The 23918-nt window shown below is 45.9% G+C and overlaps 1 protein-coding gene across 2 annotated transcripts in view; it reads left to right on the forward strand.

Annotated features, from left to right (window-relative positions):
• Positions 1 to 9434: 9434 nt before the first annotated feature.
• The window catches only part of LOC137353473 (synaptogyrin-1-like), a 22054-nt gene continuing 7570 nt past the window's right edge, over positions 9435 to 23918 (forward strand). For both annotated transcript variants that reach the window (XM_068019794.1, XM_068019795.1), the window contains exons 1-3: positions 9435 to 9558; positions 20454 to 20691; positions 22911 to 23059. In XM_068019794.1, coding sequence (XP_067875895.1) covers positions 9457 to 9558; positions 20454 to 20691; positions 22911 to 23059 — 489 coding nt within the window. In that variant the 5' untranslated portion in view covers positions 9435 to 9456. The remainder of the gene's footprint in view (positions 9559 to 20453; positions 20692 to 22910; positions 23060 to 23918) is intronic.

The following is a 23918-nucleotide window of genomic DNA, read 5'->3' on the forward strand; positions in this document are numbered from 1 at the left end:
CACAGAGACATGGTTAAGGGAGGGGCATGGCTGGCAGCTCAATATTCCAGGGTATAGAATCTTCAGGCGTGACAGGGAAGGAGGCAAAAGAGGAGGTGGTATTGCACTGTTGCTAAAGAAGTCAATTACTGCAGTAAGGAGGGATGATTTCTTAGAAGGTTCCTCAAAGGAGGCCATATGGGTAGAACTTAAAAACAAATAGGGGGCAATCACTTGGCTATGAGTGATTTGGGGGCAGCACAGTGGTGCAGTAGTTAGCACCGCAGCCTCACAGCTCCTGCGACCCGGGTTCAGTTCTGGGTACTGCCTGTGTGGAGTTTGCAAGTTCTCCCTGTGTCTGCGTGGGTTTCCGCCAGGTGCTCCGGTTTCCTCCCACAGCCAAAGACTTGCAGGTTGATAGGTAAATTGGCCATTGTAAATTGCTCCTAGTGTAGGTAGGTGGTAGGAGAATGGTGGGGATGTGGTAGGGAATATGGGATTAATGTAGGATTAGTATAAATGGGTGGTTGTTGGCTGGCACAGACTCAGTGGGCTGAAGGGCCTGTTTTAGTGCTGAATCACTCAATGAGTGTACTACAGGCCTGCAAACTGTCAGGGCGAGATAGAGGAGCAGATATGTAGGCAAATCTCAGAGATAAAAATAATAGGGTAATAATAGTAGGGGATTTCAGCTGCCCCAATATCAACTGCGATAGTCTTAGTGCAGAAGGATTAAAGGGGGCAGAATTCTTAAAATGCATACAGGAGAGCTTTTTGAGCCAACACACAGAAAGTCCGACAAGAGAAGGGGCAGTACTGGACCTTATCCTAGGGAATGAAGTCGAACAAGTGGTAGAAGTGTCAGTGGGGGAGCATTTCGAGGATAGTGACCAGAACTCTAAGATTTAAGGTAGTTACGGAAAAGGACAAAGACGGGCCAGAAATAAAGGTACTGAATTGGGGGAAGGCCGATTTCAATTTGATAAAACAGGATCTGGCCAAAGTGGACTGGGAGCAGCTACTTCAGACCAGTGGGAGTCATTCAAAGAGGAAATAGTGAGAGTTCAGAGCCAACATGTTCCCGTTAAGGTGAAGGGTAGGACCAACAAGTCCAGGGAACCCTGGATGTCAAGGGATAAAAGAGGATTGGATAAGGAAAAAAAAGGAGGCTTATGGCAGATTCAGAGCGCTGAAAACAGCGGAGACACTAGAGGAGTATAGAAAGTGTGGGAGGGGGGAACTTAAAAAAGTAATTAGGAGAGCGAAGAGGGGACATGAAAAAGGCAAGATAAAGGAAAATTCCAAGGCATTTTATAAGTATATTAAGGGCAAGAGGATAACCAGGGAAAGGGTAGGGCCCATTAGGGACCAAAGTGGCAGTCTGTGTGTGGAGCCGGAGGACTAGGTGAGGTTTTAAATGATTACTTTTCATCTGTGTTCACTATGGAGAAGGACGATGTAGGTGTAGAGATCAGGGAGGGGGATTGTGATATACTTGAACACATTAGCATTGAAAGGGAGGAAGTATTAGCTGTTATAGCAGGCTTAAAAGTGGATAAATTCCCATGCCCAGATGAGATGTATCCCAGGCTGTTATGTGAGACAAGGGAGGAGATTGCAGGGCCTCTGACACAAATTTTCAAATCCTCTCTGGCCACAGGAGAGGTACCAGAGGACTGGAGGATAGCGAATGTGGTGCCAATATTCAAGAAGGGTAGCAGGGATAAACCAGGTAATTACAGGCCAGTGAGTCTAACATCAGTAGTAGGGAAACTATTGGAAATAATTCTGAGGGACAGGATTAATCTCCACTTGGAGAGGCAGGGATTAATCAGGGATAGTCAGCATGGCTTTGTCAGGGGGGGATCGTGTCTAACAAACTCGATTGAATTTTTTGAGGCACTGACTAGATGTGTAGATGTGGGTAAAGCAGTTGATGTAGTCTACATGGACTTCAGTAAGGCTTTTGATAAGGTCCCGCATGGCAGATTGGTTAAGAAGGTAACAGCAGATCCAGGGCAATTTGGCAAATTGGATCCAAAATTGGCTTAGTGACAGGAGGCAGAGGGTGATGGTCGAGGGTTGTTTCTGCGAGTGGAAGCCTGTGATCAGTGGTGTACCACAGGGATCGGTGCTGAGACCCTTGCTATTTGTAGTGTACATTAATGATTTAGACGTGAATATAGGAGGTATGATCAGTAAGTTCGCAGATGACATAAAAATTGGTGGTGTCGTAAATAGTGAGGAGGAAAACAGATTACAGGACGATATAGATGGGCTGGTAAGATGGGCGGAGCAATGGCAAATGAAATTTAATCCTGAGAAGTGTGAGGTGATGCATTTTGGGAGGACTAACAAGGCAAGGGAATATACAATGGATGGTAGGACCCTAGGAAGTACAGAGGGATCTTGGTGTACTTGTCCATAGATCACTGAAGGCAGCAGCACAGGTAGATAAGACGGTTAGGAAGGCATATGGGATACTTGCCTTTATTAGCCGAGGCATAGAATATAAGAGCAGGGAGGTTATGATGGAGCTGTATAAAATGCTAGTTAGGCCACAGCTGGAGTACCGTGTACAGTTCTGGGCACCACACTATAGGAAGGATGTGATTGCACTGGAGAGGGTGCAGAGGAGATTCACCAGGACGTTGCCTGGGTGGAGCATTTCAGCTATGAAGAGAGACGGGAAAGGCTAGGGTTGTTTTCCTTAGAGCAGAGAAGGCTGAGGGGGGACATGATTGAGGTATACAAAATTATGAGGGGCATTGATAGGTTAGATAGGAAGAAACTTTTTCCCTTCGCGGAGGGGTCAATTACCAGGGGGCAGAGATTTAAGGTAAGGGGCAGGAGGTTTAGAGGGGATTTGAGGAACAATTTTTTCACCCAGAGGGTGGTTGTAATCTGGAACACACTGCCTGAAGAGGTGGTAGAGGCAGGAACCCTCACAACATTTAAGAAGTATTTAGATGAGCACTTGAAACGCCATAGCATACAAGGCTACGGGCCAAGTGCTGGAAAATGGGACCAGAATAGTTAGGTGCTTGATGGCCAGCATGGACACGATGGGCTGAAGGGCCTGTTTCTGTGCTGTATAACTCTATGACCTCACGATGCCCCAAAATGCTTCACAGCCAATCAAGTACTTTTCAAAGAGTAGTCACTGTTGCAATGTAGGAAACGTAACAGCCAATTTGCGCACAGCAAGATCCCACAAACAGTAATGTGATAATTACCAGATTTTGTGATGTTGGTTGAGGGATATATATTGTCCAGAACACCGGGAGAACTCCCCTGCTCTTCTTCCATTAGTAGCTGTGGAATCTTTTACCTTTTTAGCCAGAAATATACATTGTGTAAATTGCTGACCGGTGGTGATAGATGGTGACAGAAGAATGATCATCTTGAGGGGGAAGTGGGTGGTTGGAAAACGAATGAATTTTAACTAGACATTAAAGCCAGGTATGGTATCCAACCCAATGCACACTCTGAAACACACACACTACTGATCAACCAATTCCCTATGGAATGTAGTTTCATTAAATCTTCATTTCCATATTGGATTAGAAGGTCACATTGTCTTAATCAGAGGTTGTACCTTCACCCAGTGATGCATCTGATATATTTCAGAACAAACACACACATTGTTTGGTTATACTCAGGATGTTCACTTGCCTGTTGAAGAGGGAAATGCTGTTGTTTTATTAATGAGGAAACTCAATAAAATTCAGTTATTGGTTGAATAAAAATGCAATGAATGATTAGTGATTAAAGGGACACATCCAACATCGGGAAGAGATGCGGAATTATTCTGCATTTGACTAAACACTCAAAGAGATTCACAGCAAAAGTGTTGCAGTGTAAGGGGCGTGTCCAAACCTGTCATCCTCATGAGCTGTCTTGGTGTGTGCATCAGGAGCACTAGATGTAAAGTTTAAATTCATCATTTGCGGACGTCTTAGGTTGCTGATGCTGGGAGCTCTTGTCTTCTGATTTAAGGATTTATCCACCAATATTGCAACACTAATAACAGCCCCAATCCAAACCTCTCAAATTTCAAACTGGAGGAACCAGCAAAGAAAGAAGTGTATGCTCTGCCTCAGCCGATCTGCTGCTGAAACCTTCATCCATGCTTTTGTTACCTCTAGACTCGACTATTCCAACTCTTTCCTGGCCGACCTCCATAAACTTCAACTCATCCAAAACTCTGCTGCCTGTATCTCAACTCGCATCACCTCCTGTTCACCCATCATCCCTTTGCTCGCTGACCTACATTGGCTCCCAGTCTGGCAGCACCTCGAACATACGAATTAGGAGCAGAAGTAGGCCATTCGGCCCCTCGAACCTGCTCCACCATTTAATACGATCATGGCTGATCTGTTTGTGTCTCCTCATCTTGGCCCTAAAAGGGCGACCCCTAATTTTAAAACAGTGCCCCCTAGTTCTGGACTCCCCCACAAGAGGAAACATCCTTGTCAAGACTGTTCAGGATCTTATAAACTTCAATCAAGTCTCCCCTCCAATCTAAACTCCAGTGAAAATAAGCCCAGTCTGTCCAACCTTTCCTCATAAGACAACCCACTCACTCCAGGTATCAATCTAGTAAACCTCCTCTGAATCGCCTCCAATGCATTTACATCCTTCCTTAAATAAGGAGACCAAAACTGCACATAGTATTCGTGATGTAGTCTCACTAATGCCCTGTATAACTGAAGCATAACATCCTTACTTTTATTTTCAATTCCCCTCATAATAAAGGATAGCATTAGCCTTCTTTATTACTTGCTGTACCTGCACACTAACCTTTTGTGACTCATGCATTAGCACACCTAGATCCCTCTGCACCTTGGAATTCTACAGTCATTTTCCATTTAATGCTTTTTTATTCTTCCTGCCAAATTGAACAACTTCCCATTTTCTCACATTATACTCCATCTGCCAGATTTTTGCCCACTCACTCAACCTATCTCTATCAGTCTGCAACCTCCTTATGTCCTCTTCACAACACACTTTCCTACCTATCTTTGAGTCATCTGCAAATTTAGCTACCATGCCATCGCTCCCCTCATCTCAGTCATTGATATCAATTGTAAAAAACTGAGGCCCCAGCACAGACCCCTGTGGGACTCCACTCGTCATATCCTACCTATCAGAAAAGGACCCATTTATGCATACTCTCTGTTTTCTGCCAGCCAGCCAATCTTCTAGCTATGCTAATATGTTACCCACTACACCATGAGCTCCTACTTTGCGCAATAACCTTTTATGTGGCACCTTGTCAAATGCCTTCTGGAAACCCAAGTACAGTACATCAACAGGCTCCCCTTTATCCACTGCGCATGTTACTCCTTCAAAGAACTCCAATAAATTAGTTCAACTTGATTTCCCTTTCACAAACCATGCTGACTATTCCCAATTACCTTGAGTTTTTCCAAGTGCTCAGCTATAGCCCCCTTAATGATCAATTCTAACACCTTCCCCATGTCAGATGTCAAACTAACTGGCCAACAGTTACTGGTTTTCTGCCTCCCCTCCCCTTCCCTTCCCTTCTTGAATAGAAGGGTTATATTTGCTATTTTCCAGTTTGATGGAACCTTTCCAGAATCAATTTTAAAATTCTCAACCTTGTTTTCAAATTGTTCCACAGCCTCACCCCTCCCTAACTCTGTAACCTCCTCCAGCCCCACAACCCAAGGATTTTGGGAGTAGAGGTGTGGGTACCCTGAGCAATGACATATTGCATTGCAGTAAAAACAATGCACAACCACTCAGCTCTTTGTCCTCTGTGTTGTGAAGTTAGTACCTTTTATGCAGGTCCTCATTAACAGCTGTGCATTTTAATAGACCTATTAGACCACAGTATTAATGAATGGGTGACGCATGTGTCCTGGCTTTGGAGATTACTTTATAGGGAAGCCTGGTAGGTCGGACCCATCAATTGGTTTCCTAATCATTCTAACCTGACTGTTGTGTCTGACTTTAAGACTTGAAAGATGCTTCATCACCTTGGGACAAGTTGGACAGTTTTCTGATAACTAACTACAAATATTCCTGTATTCTCTCCTGCCTCTCGGGTGCTGTTCCACAGTTACCGTTAACACCTACTGCCTCAAACAAAGCTCCCATCCTCCACGTTCAAACCGAGATAGGGTCATCAGAGGGTTGTCAGGCTGAGCCAGATCTGAGGAACATTGGAACAGGAGGAGGCCATTCAGCCCCTCGAGCCTGTTTTGCCATTCAGTTAGATCATAGCCCAGAATTGTTACAGCACAGCAGGAGGCCATTCAGCCCATTGCATCTGCACCAGCTGTCCGAATGAGCAGTTCATTAGTGCCATTCCCTGCCTTCTCCCCGTAACTCTGCACATTCATAACCCCATTTACCCACCTTTGCTCCGTATCCCTTTGATAGATTTTTGATGGATAAAAAGTATCAGTCTCATTCTTGAATGTTCCAGCATCCACAGCCTTTAGGGAGTGAGAGTTCCAGGATACCTTTTTACATAAAATTGTTTCCTTATTTTACTCATGAAAAGCCTGGGTCTAATTTTAAGATTGTGCCTCCTTATTCTTGATTCCCCCATCAGAGGAAATAGTTTTTTTCTATCTATTGAATCCTTCTCACATTTGAAACCTCTCAATCAGCTCTTGATTCCCTTAGTGTCCAAACATCTATCGATTTCAGCCTCAACGACAGAATCCACAGCTCTCTGGGGTAGAGAATTCCAAAGATACCCAAGTGAAGAAATTCCTCCTCATCTCAGTCCAAAAAGGCCAACCCCTTATCCTTACACTATGATTCCTGGTTCTAGACTCTCCAACCGGGAGAAACAGTCTCTCAGCCTCTACCCTGTCAGCAATTTTATACATTAAACTTGTATAAAACACTGGTTTGGCCTCAACTGGAGTATTGCACCTAGATCTGGGAGCCGCATTTTAGGAAAGATGTGAGGTCATGTGAGAAAATGCAGAAAAGATTCACGAGAATGGTTCCAGGGATGAGGAACTTCATTTACGAAGATAGATTAGAGAAGTTGGGTCTGTTTTCCATGGAGAAGAGAAGGCTGAGAGGAGATTTGATAGAGGTATTCAAAGTCATGAGGGGTCTGAACGGAGTAGATTTGGAAAGCCGGTTCAGTGCGTGTTTAGGATCTGGAATGCACTACCTGAGGGTGTGGTGGAGTCAGGTTCAGTGCGTGTTTAGGATCTGGAATGCACTACCTGAGGGTGCAGTGGAGTCAGGTTCAGTGAGTGGTTAGGATCTGGAATGCACTACCTGAGGGTGTGGTGGAGTCAGGTTCAGTGCGTGTTTAGGATCTGGAATGCACTACCTGAGGGTGCAGTGGAGTCAGGTTCAGTGAGTGGTTAGGATCTGGAATGCACTACCTGAGGGTGCAGTGGAGTCAGGTTCAGTGAGTGGTTAGGATCTGGAATGCACTACCTGAGGGTGTGGTGGAGGCAGGTTCAATCAAGCCAGTCAAAAGGGAATTAGTTATCTCAAAAGGAAGAATGTGCAGAGTTACGGGGAGAAGGCAGGTGAGTGGCACCAGGTGAACTGCTCATTCGGAGAGCTGGTACAGGCACGACGGGCTGAATGGCCTCCTTCTGTGCTGTAACAATTCTGTGATTCCATGATTTCGATGAGATTATGTCTCATTCTTCCAAACTCCAGCGAGCATAGGCCCATTCTATTCAATTTCTCTGCATAGGACAATCCTCTCATTCAGAAATTAATCTGGTGAATCTTCGTCACACTCCCTCTAAGGCAAGTATATCCTTCCTTCGGTAAAGAGACTAAAACTGTACATAGTACTCCAGGTGTGATCTCACCAAAGTCCTACATAATTGCAGCAAGACTTCCTTACTCTTATACTCCATACTCAAAGCCCCTTTGCAATAAAGGCCAACATAACATATCTAGACATACATTTACTCAAACTCCGAGTCATTCAGGACTGTCACGCATTCAAATCTCACTCCAGAGAACTGAAATCACAATCCTTGCTAACACTCCCAATGCAGTATTGAGGGAATGCTGCAATGTCAGAGGTGCTGTCTTTTGGATAAGAGGGCAGACGGGGCCTTAGTTTGATGTCTCATCACTGAGTCACAGCTGAGACATCATTAGTCACATGTGGGCCCAATGAGCATTGGCAGGCTGTTTGACCTTAGCAGGCATCACATTGCAAACCTAAATCTGTCCTCACCAACATGCTCACAATGCACACCTAACCTCCAGAAAGGATGCTGATTAATTTCCTCCCTGTCTAGCCCAAGAATGCTGAAGTCAATCACGGTGCCTCTGATACCTCCCAGATTAATTCAGGATGGATCAGGGATTGAACCTGTGACCATTCTGGTATGGACAGTTCAGCTAGTCAATGGTCAGTCTGCCCTGACTGATCTTCTTACTAATAGTTCATGTCCCATTGATATTTGGGGTGCATCACCCCAGGTTTGAAGAGTGAGTCAAAGCAAGATAATTTCATTTTGGGGTTTATACAATAACAAATTGTTGCAATTTCTCCCAATGACCATCAATTTCTCTGTGTAAAATATTAATTATCACTTATCATTCTCTATATGACATGGATGAATTTAATTCAAAAACTCTATCCTTTTAACATAATACTATTTAATGTATTTATTATATTTTAAAATATATTTACAGGATTAGTTAGAAAGCTTAGTAATATTTTAAATATATTTACATGATTATTTAACATGCATTGTGAAAGTTTTAGATACATAAGATTATTTCACAACATTTTAAAATATATTTAAATGATTACCTAAAATGCATAATAATATTTTTAATATACTTGCAAGATTATTTAGTATGCAAATTAATATATTTTGGTACATTTACAAGATTAAACATGAACATTGATATTTTTAAAAATATATTTACAAGATTATGTAGCATGGTTGTAATATTTTAGCTACATTTGCATAATTACTAAACATGCATTGTGAAAGTTTTAGATACATAAGATTATTTGACAATATTTTAAAATATTTTTAACCTAAGATGCATCATTACATTTTGAATATACTTGCAAGATTACTTAGCATGCAAATTAATACCTTTTGGTACATTTACGAGATTAAGCATGAACATTAACATTAAAACAAAATTTACTATGTTATTTAACAGGAACATTAGTGTTTTAAAAATATTTTAAGATTAATTAACATGCATAGTGTTATTTTAATAATTAAGGCAAGAATTCATGATATAATGCGAACAATTAAAATATGTTTCAATTAATAATTTATATTTTTGCAAAAGGATTGCAATGTTGCATTTTGTGTCCCTGCATCTTCTTTGCTTTCGAATTCTGTTTGTGAATCGCCTTTCCCCCCCTCTCCCTCCCTCCCTACCCTGTGCTGGTGCCTTGCGGCTTCCATTGCTGATAGTGCGCGCTCCCGCGCTGCCCAGTGCGCGCTCCCGACGCTGAGAAGAGGCTGGAGGAAGATGGAGACTGCAGCAGTCTATGGAGCTGGCAAGGCTGGAGGAGCTTTTGATCCCCTCACCTTCATCAAGCAGCCTCAGACCATCCTCAGGGCTGTCAGCTGGGTGAGTGAGGGGGTGAAAACAGCCTTTGGAGGGGGGGGAGGTTAAACCAGGCTTATGGGGTAGAGAGAAGGGTTAAACCAGCTTTCTGTGGGGGGGGGGGGGCTTAAACTAGGCCTAGGGGGCAGACAGGGGGGAACCAGCTTTTTGGAGGGGAGGGGTGGGGGGGCGAGAGAGACAGTGGGCTAAATCAGACTTTGGGGGATAAGAGGGGGTCAAATCAGACTGATGGGGGTTAAATCAGACTGGGGGAAAGAGGGGGATTAAATCAGACTGAGGGGGGTTAAATCAGACTGTGGGGGTAAGAAGTGGGGGGGGTTAAATCAGAGTTGGGGGGAGAGAAGGCGTGTGAAATGAGATGGGGAGAGAAGGGGGTTAAATCAGACGGAGGGGTTGACGGGGCTAAACCATGTTTTTTGAGGGAGATGGGGTTTAAATCAGCTTGCTTGGGGGGGGGGGGGGGGAGGTGGAAGAGGGATTGAATTAGTTTTTAGGTGGTTAATCACATTTAGGGGAGAAAATGGGTTAAAACCAGAGCGGAGGGGTCTTGGATTAGGTCGTTAGTGTGTGTGTGAGAGAGAGAGATGATGATGGAGAGATAGAGGGGGAGGGAGGGAGATGATTTTAGATTTGGGGAGGTTTGGGAGAGGGTGAGCAATGTCAGCTAGCAGTCAAACACGATAAGACATCAGCTTGACACGCAGCTTTTCAAAATGTGCTGCTTTGTGTTAATTAAGAATCAATGCACATCCCGTGTCCCTTTCCTTCGGCAGCTAATGGATTTTAGGAGCAATTGGAATCTGTTCCATTCCAATTAACAACAGGTTTGCTGACCTTGTTTATGAGATATTAATATATCTGATCCTGAGTGCTGCATAATGTGTACGGTATAAGTTTCTGGTTTAAATCTTCACTCTCCTCACAATACTCTGGGATTTCTGCAATATTGATGATGATGGGCAATACTTAACAAAAGCCACAGACCTGAGCATTCAATGGGGTTAACTCGGGCGCATTAAAAGTCCGATTCTTTTTCAGTATTAGAGTGCATTTCTGTTGGCAACAGCTTGTACAAATATCAATGTTTAATTTTTTTTTAATGTAGAATTAAACATAAAAATGTTATAAAATCCCTTCTCACCCAAGAACAAAATCAAATTTTTAAAAATAGATGTGACTATAATGTTTCTCTGTGTATCTCTCTCTCTCTCGCGGTGTGTGTGTGTGTGTGTTTCTCTGTTTCTTTTATTCTTCTGTGGTTTGTGGGCGTTGCTGACAAGACCAGCATTTGTTGCTCATCCCTAACTGCCCTTGACAACTGAGTGGCTTGCTAGGTCATTTCAGAGGGCAGTTAAGACTCGACCACATTGCTGTGGGTCTGGAGTCACTTGTAGGCCAGACCAGGTAAGGACAGCAGATTTCCTTCCCTAAGACATTAGTGAACCAGATGGGTTTTTAAGGCAACCAATGACCGTTTCATGGCGCCATTGCTGAGATATTTCTTTTTAATTGAATTTAAATTCCACCAGCTGACATGGTGGGATTTGAACCTGTGTCCCTGTGGCATTAGCCTGGGCCACTGGATTACTAGTTCAGTGACATTACCATTACACCACCTCCTGTGTCTCCTCTCGCCCCTCTCTCTCTGCGCCTCTCGCCCCTCTCTCTCTGCGCCTCTCGCCCCTCTCTCTCTGCGCCTCTCGCCCCTCTCTCTCTGCGCCTCTCGCCCCTCTCTCTCTGCGCCTCTCGCCCCCCTCTCTCTGCGCCTCTCACCCCTCTCTCTCTGCGCCTCTCGCCCCTCTCTCTCTGTGCCTCTCGCCCCTCTCTCTCTGCGCCTCTCGCCCCCCTCTCTCTGCGCCTCTCGCCCCCCTCTCTCTGCGCCTCTCGCCCCCCTCTCTCTGCGCCTCTCGCCCCCCTCTCTCTGCGCCTCTCGCCCCCCTCTCTCTGCGCCTCTCGCCCCCCTCTCTCTGCGCCTCTCGCCCCCCTCTCTCTGCGCCTCTCGCCCCCCTCTCTCTGCGCCTCTCGTCCCCCTCTCTCTGCGCTTCTCGCCCCCCTCTCTCTGCCCACATGTGTGTGTGTCATGTCGGTTGATGTGATAGAGATCACTGTGATCCCCTCGGGGCAATGGAAGGTGGATTTTTACGATGTTCTGTGAAGGATGCATGGTTGCTGGAACCCAAGAACCATTTTATTGCACAGAGGTCACTGGGACTCGGTGGGGAGTTTGACTCTTAGTGAAGGAGAAATGTGGGAGATTTGTAGCAAAGAACAAGTCCACAAAATGGATGGGAACTCTCTCTCTCTCTCTCTCTCTCTCTCTCTCTCTCTCCAGTCAATCAATTTCACGCAGACACAAGAGAAACAAGTATCTGTTGAGAAGCAATATTTAATTTCTTGAGCCTTGGGCAAGATGTAGAAAAAGAGCAACAGAAAAGAGTGGAATAATTGTGCTTTTGAACCTGGACTGAATGATGTATAAAATCACAGCACAATAACACCAAGGAGGACACGTCATGGCAAGCTTTCCTCTGTTGCATCTCAAGTCATTTTAGCAAGAAGCTGATTATTCAAAGTTTCTTCGTGTTTGGAATGGAAGGGCAATGTTTTATTGGTCTGGTGATGTGTGGTGGCGAACTCCAGGTCTAGTCTCCTCTTTGTGGTTCATTTAATAGGCATACAGGTGTTAAAAATAAACATTATCCTGCATGGGCATTTTTTTGACTAACATTGGGTTGTCCCAGGAATCATCACAAATTCCTTTTTAGAGTTCCCCTTATGTAAGAGAGAAACACAGTCAAACTAAACTGTGCCAAAATAAAGACAGATGAATCCAACTGAAAGGATACATTTCCAACTTGATCAATGCTATCAGTGTCTAAACTCTAAAGCAACTTGCTCCATAGACAGCACCTTCCAAACCCGCGAACTCTACCATCTAGAAGGACAAGGGCAGCAGATGCATGGGGAACACGACCACCTGCAGGTTCCCCTCCAAGTCACACACCATCCTGACTTGGAACTATATCGCCGTTCCTTCAGTGTCGCTGGGTCAAAATCCTGGAACTCCCTTCCTAACAGCACTGTGGGTGAACCTACCCCACATGGACTGCAGCGGTTCAAGAAGGCAGCTCACCACCACCTTCTCAAGGGCAATTAGAGATGGGCAATAAATGCTGGACTTGCCAGCAATTACCCACATCCCATGAAGGCTACAGATTAGAGTGTATTGAGTGTACTATTGTCTGCTGTGTGCTGCTTGCCTAGGACAAGATTAGTTCTCCTGCCTGATGTAGGAGGATCTGTCACTCAACGGGAGTGGCTGCAGATAAATTGTGCTCAGTGAGTGTGTGCACAGAGCTGGTCTCTGGTCAGCAGGACTGGGCGTAAGGTCAGTGAGTGTGCAATGTGAACAGTTGTGCTCAGTGAGTGCAAGTGGGGTGTGTTAGTCATTTCAGTGGGGGTGATGGGGGTGCATCACAGTGAACTGGAGTGTAGATGGGGGTGCAATATAGGATTTCCCCAAGAGAGAGTGAGGGTGTGTGTGTGCGTTAATGCAGATATTTGCACCCCTACTCCTCATTTCCTTCACCCTTGTCCTGGCAGGTTCACTATACTCTGCGTCATCTATCTCCATTGGAGATTACAGAATAAAAAAATCCCACGGCCACTATTGGAAGAGGAGCAAGGGAGTTCTCCCTGGTGTCCTGGGTCAATATTTATCCCTCAATCAACATCACAAAAACTGGTGATCCAATCATTATCACATTGCTGTTTGTTGGATCTTGCTATTTGCAAATTGGCTGTCGCATTTCCTGCATTACAACAGTGACTACGCTTCAAAAGTACTTCATTGGCTGTGAAGCACTTTGGGACTGTCTGAGGTTGTGGAAGTTGCTGTAGAAATGGGAGTTTATTCACGTTCTTTCACCTCCTGAAGGTGGCGATTCTCAAATTCAGCTCTGCAGTTACCAGCAGCCTCAGCATGTGGCCAGTATTCTTGTCCATTAGGCTGTTCTGTTCTGGAAGACAGATCTGATCCTGCTTGCTCCTCTGTGTGTTCACTCTCGCCCTTGCAAACTTTCCAGCAGGCGTCTCCGGACAGTGATCTGGGACCCATTAGTCCCCTTCCCAGATGAAGGGTGCTGAGGCCAATTTCAGTGCTTCTGCAGGTGGAGATGAGCACTGATTGGGAAAGTGGATTCTGGGAACGTGCTGCTCTGTAGCTGAGTATTACTCAGGAGAGAAGGAATAGTTAAAGTAGAGATTGTTTTTGCTTATCGGTACAAAAACTCTATTGGTAGACTTGTAGCTACTACAGTTTACATAACATAAGAAATAGCAGGAGTAGGCCATTCGGCCCCTCAAGCCTTCTCCACCATTCAATAAGCTCATGGCTGATCTTCTGCCTCAACTTCCACTTTTCCCACCCGATCCAAATTCCCTTAGTCCCGAAAAATCTAATAATCTCAGTCTTGAATATACTCAACGGGGTAGAGAATTCCAAAGATTCACAACCCTCTGATTAAGAAGTATGTCATCATCTCGGTCTGAAGTGTCTGACCCATTATTCTGAGACTGTGACTCCTAGCTGTAGACTTTCCAGCTGGGGAAACAGCCTTTCAGCATCTACCCTGACGAGACCTCAATGAGATCCACTCTCATTCTTCTAAACGCCAAAGAATATAAACTCATTCTATTGCAGTTAAAATATTTCATGTACAACCCATTCCCTCCCTCCCCAAGCTGTCAGCATTTCAGCACTTCCCCATCCGCTCTCATTCAATAGTGGGACTGTCACTTTTAACTCTGATGTTTTTGCAGTCGTGCAGTGCCCTGGGAGATGTCGACACTGTCTGTGAAAGCGATGCCATTCCAGGCACACGGCAACGATTTAGATCTGTGGAAACTAGTATTTCCTTCAATCATAAATGTATTTACAGGCTGTCTCTGCACTACAAAGACCAGCGTTAAGCACTGGGTGGGGGCAGTTGGGAGGGAGTCATGTTTTTGTGCCAGAACTGGCTTCTAAAGGAAGGAGAGGAAAGGACTCCCATTTCTGTAGCACCTTTCACAACCTCAGACATCCCAAAGTGCTTTACAGCCAATGAACTACTTTTTGAAGTGTAGTCACTGTTATAATGTAGGAAACACAGCAGCCAATTTGCACACAGCAAGATCCCACAAACAACAATGTGATAATGACCAAATAATCTGTTTTTGTGATGTTAGTTGAGGGATGAATATTGTCCAGGACCCCGGGGAGAACTCCACTGCTCTTCCAGTGGTGGCCGTGGGATCTTTTACATCCACCCAAGAGGATGGGTCCTTGGTTTAATGTTTCATCTAGTACTAGGAGGAGAGTGTGATTTCTGCTTTGTCTTGTATATGTTTTTAAAGTGCTGATCTTTGAACACTCCCATTGCAAGAATTGGGACCTCAGTACTGTATTAATGTAAGGCAAATATTGAGAATCTATTTGTAGGGAGAAAGGGCATTTGCCTTTCTGTGCTAGATTTAAGCAAGGTTGATGGGCAGCCCCGTCTCTCTGTTCAAAGGAAGCAATTGAACCTGTGCGGTGATCTTTCTCATAATGAGATTTGGGAAGGAACAAGCTCCATACCCAGGGTCGGCAAGGTTGGTTTCAGAGACTTGAAAGATATCGCGGGTGTGCAGTTTGGTGTTACTTGTCATTCCTACCTGCAGGAGATGTTCTACAGAAGCAATGACAGTCGTAGACGATTGACCTGTGATGGTCTCCGTATGCTGTCCATTTAACTGTGTCGTTTTGTACTTGGTCCAGTGGTTTTATTTTTAATAAATTGTGTGTAAATAAGTCAGATTTTTTATTTTAGCCTGTCAAAATGTGTCTTAACAGATGATATATTCTGTGTTAGGGTTGGTATTTAACATTGAGCTATGCAGCCCTGGATCACAAGGACTGGTGTGGCTTACTTACACAGAGCCTGATACAACTCTCACTTAAACCCTTGATGTGTACAGTATTTCTGTGCAGGGTGCATGTGTCAAGCTATGAGAATTATGAATAGGCTCTGTGTGTACAGGTGTATGGTGTGTGGTGGTGAGGGTGTGCTAGGATGCAGTGTGTTCCTGTTTCACCAGAGATCTTGTTGACAGTCTCTCTGATCCTTTCCATTAAGGTCACTGGAGGATTTACTTCCTCGATGGAATGAAACTGATGGGCAGAGAAGCATAGGGAGGCACAAAAAGGAAGATTACTAGAGAGAAAACTGGGAGTGAGTTAGAGAGAATGCCATTTACCGAGAACCATCCATACTCATTTGGAACGAGATTCACCCATTTCGGTTCAAAATTGTAGCTTATTTTCAGAGTGTTCATTCTTAAACCCACACCATTCTGAGTGTTTAACTGGTTTTGTGATCTATCCCATTCTTGTTGATCATGGATCTCATTCCTTGCAGTTCCCTGATCTTGACAACTCTGGCTAACAAGGAAGGGAGCAAGGGAAATCAGGAAATAGTTGAAGCGATGTGTAGCTTGACAGGGACGGAGAAATAATGGTGAAAGAGGAGAATGGCTGGAAAGGGGGAAGGACAGGGGAATTAATGAGGAGAGTAAGCCTCGTGTGAGTAAGAGTCATTCGCACTACAGCAGACAAGCAAAGCTCGTGGAGAAATTCCAGGAGCGTTACAGTATAAATTCTGTAAGCTACCCAGTGTACAATATGCTCAGTCCTTTCAAACCCATTTCCTACACATCTTCCAGTCCCGTCACTCCTGAACAACCCGCTCCAGTCTTTAATGTAGACATAAACACAGGCAAAACCAGAGTGTACAAATCTGAGGAAGTCGTGAACAAACTGTATTGTGATCTGGTCAGACCTCACCTTTTGTTAATGGTTCAGTTCTGCTCATGGAGGCACAACAACAATCTGCATTTATATCACATTTGTAATGTAGTAAAATATCCCCAGGTGCTTCACGAGAACGTCATTAAACAAAATTTGACATCGAGCTACATAAGGAGATATTAAAACAGGTGTCCAAAAGTTTGGTCAAAGAAGTAGGTTTTAAGGAGAGTCTTAAAGGTGGGGAGAGAAAGAGAGAGGGGCGGAGAGGTTTAGGAAGGGAATTCCAGAGATTAGGGCCCAGGCAGCTGAAAGGCACAGCGTTAATGGTGGGGCGATGAAAATCGGGGCTGTGCAGAAGACCAGAATTGGAAAGATCTTGGAGGGTTGTAGGGCTGGAGGAGATGACAGAGATAGGGAAGGGTGAGGCCAAGGAGATTTGAAAGGAAGGATGAGAATTTTAAAATCGAGGTGTTGTCGGACTGGAAGCCAATGTAGGTCATAGGGGGTGTAGGAGCATGGGGGTGATGGGGAATGGGACTTGGTGCGAGTTAGGCTGTGGGCAGCAGAGTTTTGGATGAGGGTGGAAGATGAAGTGGCCAGCCAGGACAGTGTTGGAATACTCAAGGGAGATATTTGTGTGCTGGAGACAGTGCAGAGAGAAACCATGGGGCTGATTCTCAGTGTCAGGGGGTTTGAGTTATGAGGAAAGCTGGAGAGACTTGAGCTATTTGACTTGGGAAGGAGGCATCTGAGAGGTGATCTTATAGAGGTGTATAACTGGTAGGCAAAAAGCAAAGCTGGAATATTACATCAAATTAAATTGCAAGGGTAGGACACAGGTGGCTCAAACTAGTAAAAGGTGATGGATGTCAGGAGGCGCTTCACAGAGAGAGAGAGATCGAGACTCGGAATGAATACTACAGTAGCGGAAATGAAAAACCTGAAATTGTTTAGTGCTTTGAAAGGTTGGTGGTGAGCTGCCTTAATCGCTATAGTCCATATGGTGACAGCTATGGAAGAAGTTCCAGGATTGTGTCTTGAGTCTTGGAGGGGAACTTGCACCCACTGCTAGGGCGTCCTTCTAAGTGTCAGAGGGCACTGAGTTTGGGAGGTGCTGACTAAGGGTGGAATGATAATTACTTCACTCTTGAAATTTTGACCATATCTGAAGACTACGGCAAGAATATTGCTGAGTTTCCAAAATAATCTTTTCTCACTTTCTCCCCAGCCCTGCTCCTCCCCGGTTGCACGGTTACAAATTGGCAGCCCTTTCATCTCCCCCCTCGCTTCCAGCTAGCCCTCCAGCAATAATGTGGAGAACAAAGTGACCACAGTGCAGACAAATTAACGATGGTATTTTTAGGTCCTGCCTGAGGACCACGTGGAGTCAAGACGTCATCCAAGAACCATTTTCGAGGCAGCTGCCACGAACCCTTTCATGTGACTGCCCATTGTTCATTGTGTTGGACACTTGGCGTTTCTGTGTTTTATTTTCAAGCGATAGAACATGAGCACAAAATCCAGACTGACGCTCCCAGTGCCGTACTGAGAGAGTGCTGCACTGTCAGAGGAGCCATCTGTTGATGAGCTATTAAACAGAAGCCCCGCCTGCCTTCTCAGGTGACTGTGAAAGATTCCATTGCCATTGGGTCCACTATTCGAAGAGCAGGGGAGATTCCCCTGGTGTCCTGGTTCCAACATTCATCCCTCAACCAACATCACTAAAAACAGATTATCATGTGGTGCACTGCAAGCTCCCACAAACAGTAATTTGGCTGCTGTGTTTCCTATATTACAGCAACTACACTTCAGTGGCTGTAAAGCACTTTGAGATGTCCTGAGATCATGAAAAGTACCTTTTTTTTGTTTCTGCACTTCTGTCCTTATTTTTATTAAAAATATATTCAGTCCTTTGATGCTTTACTGCACACAGTCTACTACAGTTTTCACATAAAACCAGGTTAGTGGGCAGGAGATAATTGGACTAGAGTGTTCTCGATGTAATTCAGTCCTTGCATAGAATTTTCCAGCACAGAAACAGGCTATTCAGCCCATCTGCTCCATGCTGGTATTTATGCTCCACATGAGCCTCCTCCCACCCTACTTCATCTCACCCTATCAACATATCCTTGTGTTCCTTTCTCCCTCATGTGTTTATCCAGATTCCCCTTAAATGAACCTACACTATTCACCTCAACCACTCCCTGTGGTAGCGAGTGCCACATTTTCACCACTCTCTGGGTAAAGACATTTCTTCTGAATTCTTTATTGGATTTATTACTGACTACCATACATTTAACATGCCTAGTTCTGGTCAACGTGTCAACATCTTCTCTACATCTATCCTACCAAACCTCTTCATAATTTTAAAGTGACCCCCTCAGACATTTTTTCCAAGAGAAAAGAGCCCCACCCTGTTCAGCCATTCCTGATAAGTATAACCTCTCAGCTGTGTTAATACTTTCTCTATGTTTTATAGTTCTACTCCGAACTCCTGTGCCCAGTTTCTAAGGGAAACTGTCTGCCACTGCCTCCACTGGTGGGAGAGTATAATTACAGTGTCACTAGTTCACACAGAAAGTTTCCATTATAAACGTAGACAGGATTTAGAATGCTAAAAGTTGGCAGGAAGTGCACCCAGATGTAAGTTCTAATATATTAATTAGATTTAAGCTATCTCTGTAACCTCCAGCCTTACGCTCCTCCGAGATCTCTGCGCTGCTCCAATTCTGGCTACTTGTACATTTTCATCATTCGATTTTCATCACTCCTCCACGTTCAGCTGTCTGGGCCCTAAGCTCTGGAATTCCCTCCTTAAACCTCTCCGCCTCCCTCTCCTCCTTTAAGATGCTCCTTAAAACCTACCTCTGTGACTAAGCTTTTGGCCACCTGTTCCTAATATCTCCTAATGTGACTTGGTGTCAAACTGTGTTTGATAAATCGCTCCTGTGAAGCTCCGTGGAAAGTGTTACAACATTGAAAGTGCTATATAAATACAAGTTGTTTTTGTTAATTTCAGCTCCCCTGATAGCTCGTCGGGACATTTCATCCCCAGATCTCGCCATCAACCAAGGTAGTTGGACTCAGTACCCTCAGACTAGGGAAGGGAGGAGTTTGTCAGGCTTCCTGCTCTTGAGCAATATCTAGTGACCCTGCTAGAAAATGTGTGTTGGGGAGGGAAGGGTGGGAGGGAGTAAGGAAAACTGGATGAGACTTAGCTGTGATGCCTTCCACAGTCCAACAGCCTGACAAGGTACTTGCAGCCTCACACAAAGAGGGGCACTAGGATGAATTGCAGGATGGATGCTCGATGCGTAGGAGTCAGCAAATAATAGGAGGGGAGGGTGCAAAAATAGCAGGAAAGCAAATTCCCAGAACCGGGATCAAATGGCATGGGTTGATTTCTCTCTCTCTCTCTCTCTCTCTCCCGCTCTCTCTCCCGCTCTCTCTCTCTCTCTCCCGCTCTCCTTTTTTTCTTTCTCTCTCGCTCTCTTTCTTTCTTTCTCTCTCTCTCTTTCTTTCTTTCTCTCTCTCGCTCTCTCTCTCTCTCACTCACTCTCCTTTCTTTCTTTCTCTCTCTCTCTCGCTCTCTTTCTTTCTCTCTCTCTCTCTCTCCCGCTCTCTCTCTCTCTCTCTCTCTCGCTCTCTTTCTTTCTCTCTCTCTCTCTCTCTCCCGCTCTCCTTTTTTTCTTTCTCTCTCGCTCTCTTTCTTTCTTTCTCTCTCTCGCTCTCTCTCTCTCTCTCACTCACTCTCCTTTCTTTCTTTCTCTCTCTCTGTCGCTCTCTTTCTTTCTCTCTCTCTCTCGCTCTCTTTCTTTCTCTCTCTCTCTCGCTCTCTTTCTTTCTCTCTCTCTCTCGCTCTCTTTCTTTCTCTCTCTCTCTCTCTCGCTCTCTGTCTGGAATCGAGCACAGGATGCACCATTACTCCTTTAGCCAGTTACTGACACTTCATTAACACTCCCAGCAGTTGGTTGCGTCATGCTGCAAGGAGAGGAATCTGTTTAAAGTAGGCTGAGCTGTAACACTTGAACTAGACCTGGTCTCTCTCTGTCTCTCTGTCTGTCTGCAGCTATTTTCGATTGTTGTTTTCGGATCGATTGTCAATGAAGGTTATATGAACCGACCCACTGAGGTGGAGCAGCACTGCGTCTTCAACCGTAACCCCAATGCCTGTAATTATGGCATCACCATTGGTGTGCTGGCCTTCTTCGGGTGCATGGCCTTCCTCGCGCTCGATGCCTATTTCCCACAGATCAGCAGCGTAAAGGACCGGAAAAAGGTGGTCCTGGGGGACATTGGATTTTCAGGTCAGTGTTTTTATTCTTTCATGGAATGTGAGCGTCACTGGCTAGGTCAACATTTGTTGTGAATCCCTAATTGAGAAGGTGGTGGGCCGCCTTTTTGAATCGCTGCAGTCCATAAGGGGTAGGTATTCCCAACAATGCTGTTAATGAGGGAGTTCCAGGATTTTGACCCAACAACATTGAAGGAATGGTGATTATAGTTCCAAGTCAGGATGGTGTGTGGCTTGGGGAACTTGCAGGTGGTGGTGTTCCCATGCGTCTGCTCCCTTGTCCTTCCAGGAGGTAGAGGTCATGGGTTTGGAAGATGCTGTCCAAGGAGCCTTGGTGAGTTGCTGCAGTGCATCTTGTAGATGGTACACACTGCTGCCACTGTGCATCAGTGGTGGAGGGAGTGAATGTTGAAGGTGGTGGTTGTGGTGCAATCGAGCCGGCTGCTTTGTCCTGGATGATGTTGAGCTTCTTGAGTGTTGTTGGAGCTGCACCCATCCAGGCAAGTGGAGAGTATTCCATCACACTCCTGACTTGTGCCTTGTAGATGGTGGACAGGCTTTGGGGATTCAGGAGGTGAGTTACTCGCCGCTGGATTCCAAGCCTCTGACCTGCTCTTGCAGCCATGGTATTTATATAGCTACTCCAGTTCAGTTTCTGGTCAATGGCAATCCCCAGGATTCAGCGATGATAATGCATTAGAATGTCAAGCAGAGATGGTTAGATTCTCTCTTGTTGCAGATGGTCATTGTCTGGCACTTGTGTGGTGCATTTGTTACTTTTTTGTCTCACAGGCGACAGTAGGATCACAACAGGCCAAAGGTAAATCACCTTGAGGAATGACAGATGTTTAATTCGATGAGTGTCATCCATGGCTCAGTGGGTATCACTCTCATTTCTGAAAGTTTGGATTCAAGTGTCCACTCTAGAGACTTGAACACAGTGTTCAGGCTGGCACTCCCAATGCAGTACTGAGGGAGTGCTGCACTGTCGGAGGGTCAGTACTGAGGGAGCGCTGCACTGTCGGAGGGTCAGTACTGAGGGAGCGCTGCACTGTCGGAGGGTCAGTACTGAGGGAGCGCTGCACTGTCGGAGGGTCAGTACTGAGGGAGCGCTGCACTGTCGGAGGGTCAGTACTGAGGGAGCGCTGCACTGTCGGAGGGTCAGTACTGAGGGAGCGCTGCACTGTCGGAGGGTCAGTACTGAGGGAGCGCTGCACTGTCGGAGGGTCAGTACTGAGGGAGCGCTGCACTGTCGAGGGGTCAGTACTGAGGGAGCGCTGCACTGTCGGAGGGTCTGTACTGAGGGAGCGCTGCACTGTCGGAGGGTCAGTACTGAGGGAGCGCTGCACTGTCGGAGGGTCAGTACTGAGGGAGCGCTGCACTGTCGGAGGGTCAGTACTGAGGGAGTGCTGCACTGTTGGAGGGGCAGTACTGAGGGAGTGCTGCACTGTTGGAGGGGCAGTACTGAGGGAGTGCTGCACTGTCGGAGGGGCAGTACTGAGGGAGTGCTGCACTGTCGGAGGGGCAGTACTGAGGAGTGCTGCACTGTCGGAGGGCAGTACTGAGGGAGTGCTGCACTGTTGGAGGGGCAGTACTGAGGGAGTGCTGCACTGTTGGAGGGGCAGTACTGAGGGAGTGCTGCACTGTTGGAGGGGCAGTACTGAGGGAGTGCTGCACTGTTGGAGGGCAGTACGGAGGGAGTGCTGCACTGTCGGAGGGGGCAGTAACGGAGGGAGTGCTGCACTGTCGGAGGGGCAGTACGGAGGGAGTGCTGCACTGTCGGAGGGGCAGTACTGAGGGAGTGCTGCACTGTCGGAGGGGCAGTACTGAGGGGAGTGCTGCACTGTTGGAGGGGCAGTACTGAGGGGAGTGCTGCACTGTCGGAGGGGCAGTACTGAGGGAGTGCTGCACTGTCGGAGGGGCAGTACTGAGGGAGTGCTGCACTGTCGGAGGGGCAGTATTGAGGGAGTGCTGCACTGTCGGAGGGGCAGACTTGAGGGAGTGCTGCACTGTTCTTTTCATTCTCTCTGTTACTCAGCACTGTTTCTCTGTCATGTGCGCTCCCCTGTCTCTGCAGAACAGGATCTTCCAATGGTTACTCAGTTGAGGTAATGAGGGCTGATGGTGCTGAGGAACCCATTGACCCTCCCCTGCCTCCCAGGAAGTGGCAGCATGTTTGGCAGAATACAGCTCCTGTTGGGTTACAGTTCCCTTTCTCTTCCAATCCAACAGCATTTTGGTCCTTCCTGTGGTTTGTGGGATTCTGTTTCCTCACCAACCAGTGGCAAGTTTCGGATTTGGAGGAAGATGACCCATTACATGAAGGGGCGGATGCTGCGCGGGCTGCCATCACCTTCTCTTTCTTCTCGATCTTCACCTGGGTAAGTCGCTGATGTGTTCTGCTTTCAATCACCTGCATCCTGACAGGATTAGCAAAGTGGTAATGGAGTGGGTTTGGTGCCCTTCACTCCACTCTCACCCTTGTCCCTTGGCCTGGGGTTAAATCCCAAACCCAGACCATCTCTCTTGTCCATTGACCTACAAGGCTTGGACTAGACATTGGAGCCCAGTCTTCATTCAGTTCCTATTTGCTACGAGCCCAATGCAGAAAACGGCCCAAATTCTGTGCTCCAAGGAGATTTCACAAGGTCCTGCAAATAAACTTTCTAAATGTGAGTAAGGGCTGGTGTTTGAGCTCCCAACATGTTGGGCCTCAATTACCCAAGAGAGCCTCATGGAATCACCCCTTCAATCTTACTCACAGGCACTGGTTGCACTGTGGGGAGTCTCTCAACTTGTCTGTACTTAGTAGAGGGAGCTTTACTCTGTATCTAACCCCGTGCTGTACCTACCCTGGGGAGTGTTTGATGGGGACAGTGTAAAGGGAGCTTTACTGTGTATCTATTTTTTTATTTAGAGATACAGCACTGAAACAGGCCCTTTGGCCCACCGAGTCTGTTGCGACCAACAATCACCCATTTATACTAAACCCTACAGTAATCCCATATTCTGCTCCAGATCTTATTACTAGTACACCCTCAACTTGTGATGCGGGGATAGAAAACCTCTTAAGAGGAGGGAGGTAATGATTAAAAGTTGACGCCTTGCTTTAGCACAGAGTCCCACACTCTTGATTTCTATGGGCTATCTGTGAGATCCCTATCACTTTGCAGCAAATGGTATGATTTGAGGTTTGGGGTTATTCCATCCTCAGGCATTCTCCATAGGGTCCCTAAGTGA

The sequence above is a fragment of the Heterodontus francisci genome, chromosome 41, assembly GCF_036365525.1.
Source record: "Heterodontus francisci isolate sHetFra1 chromosome 41, sHetFra1.hap1, whole genome shotgun sequence".
Classification (NCBI taxonomy): Eukaryota; Metazoa; Chordata; class Chondrichthyes; order Heterodontiformes; family Heterodontidae; genus Heterodontus; species Heterodontus francisci.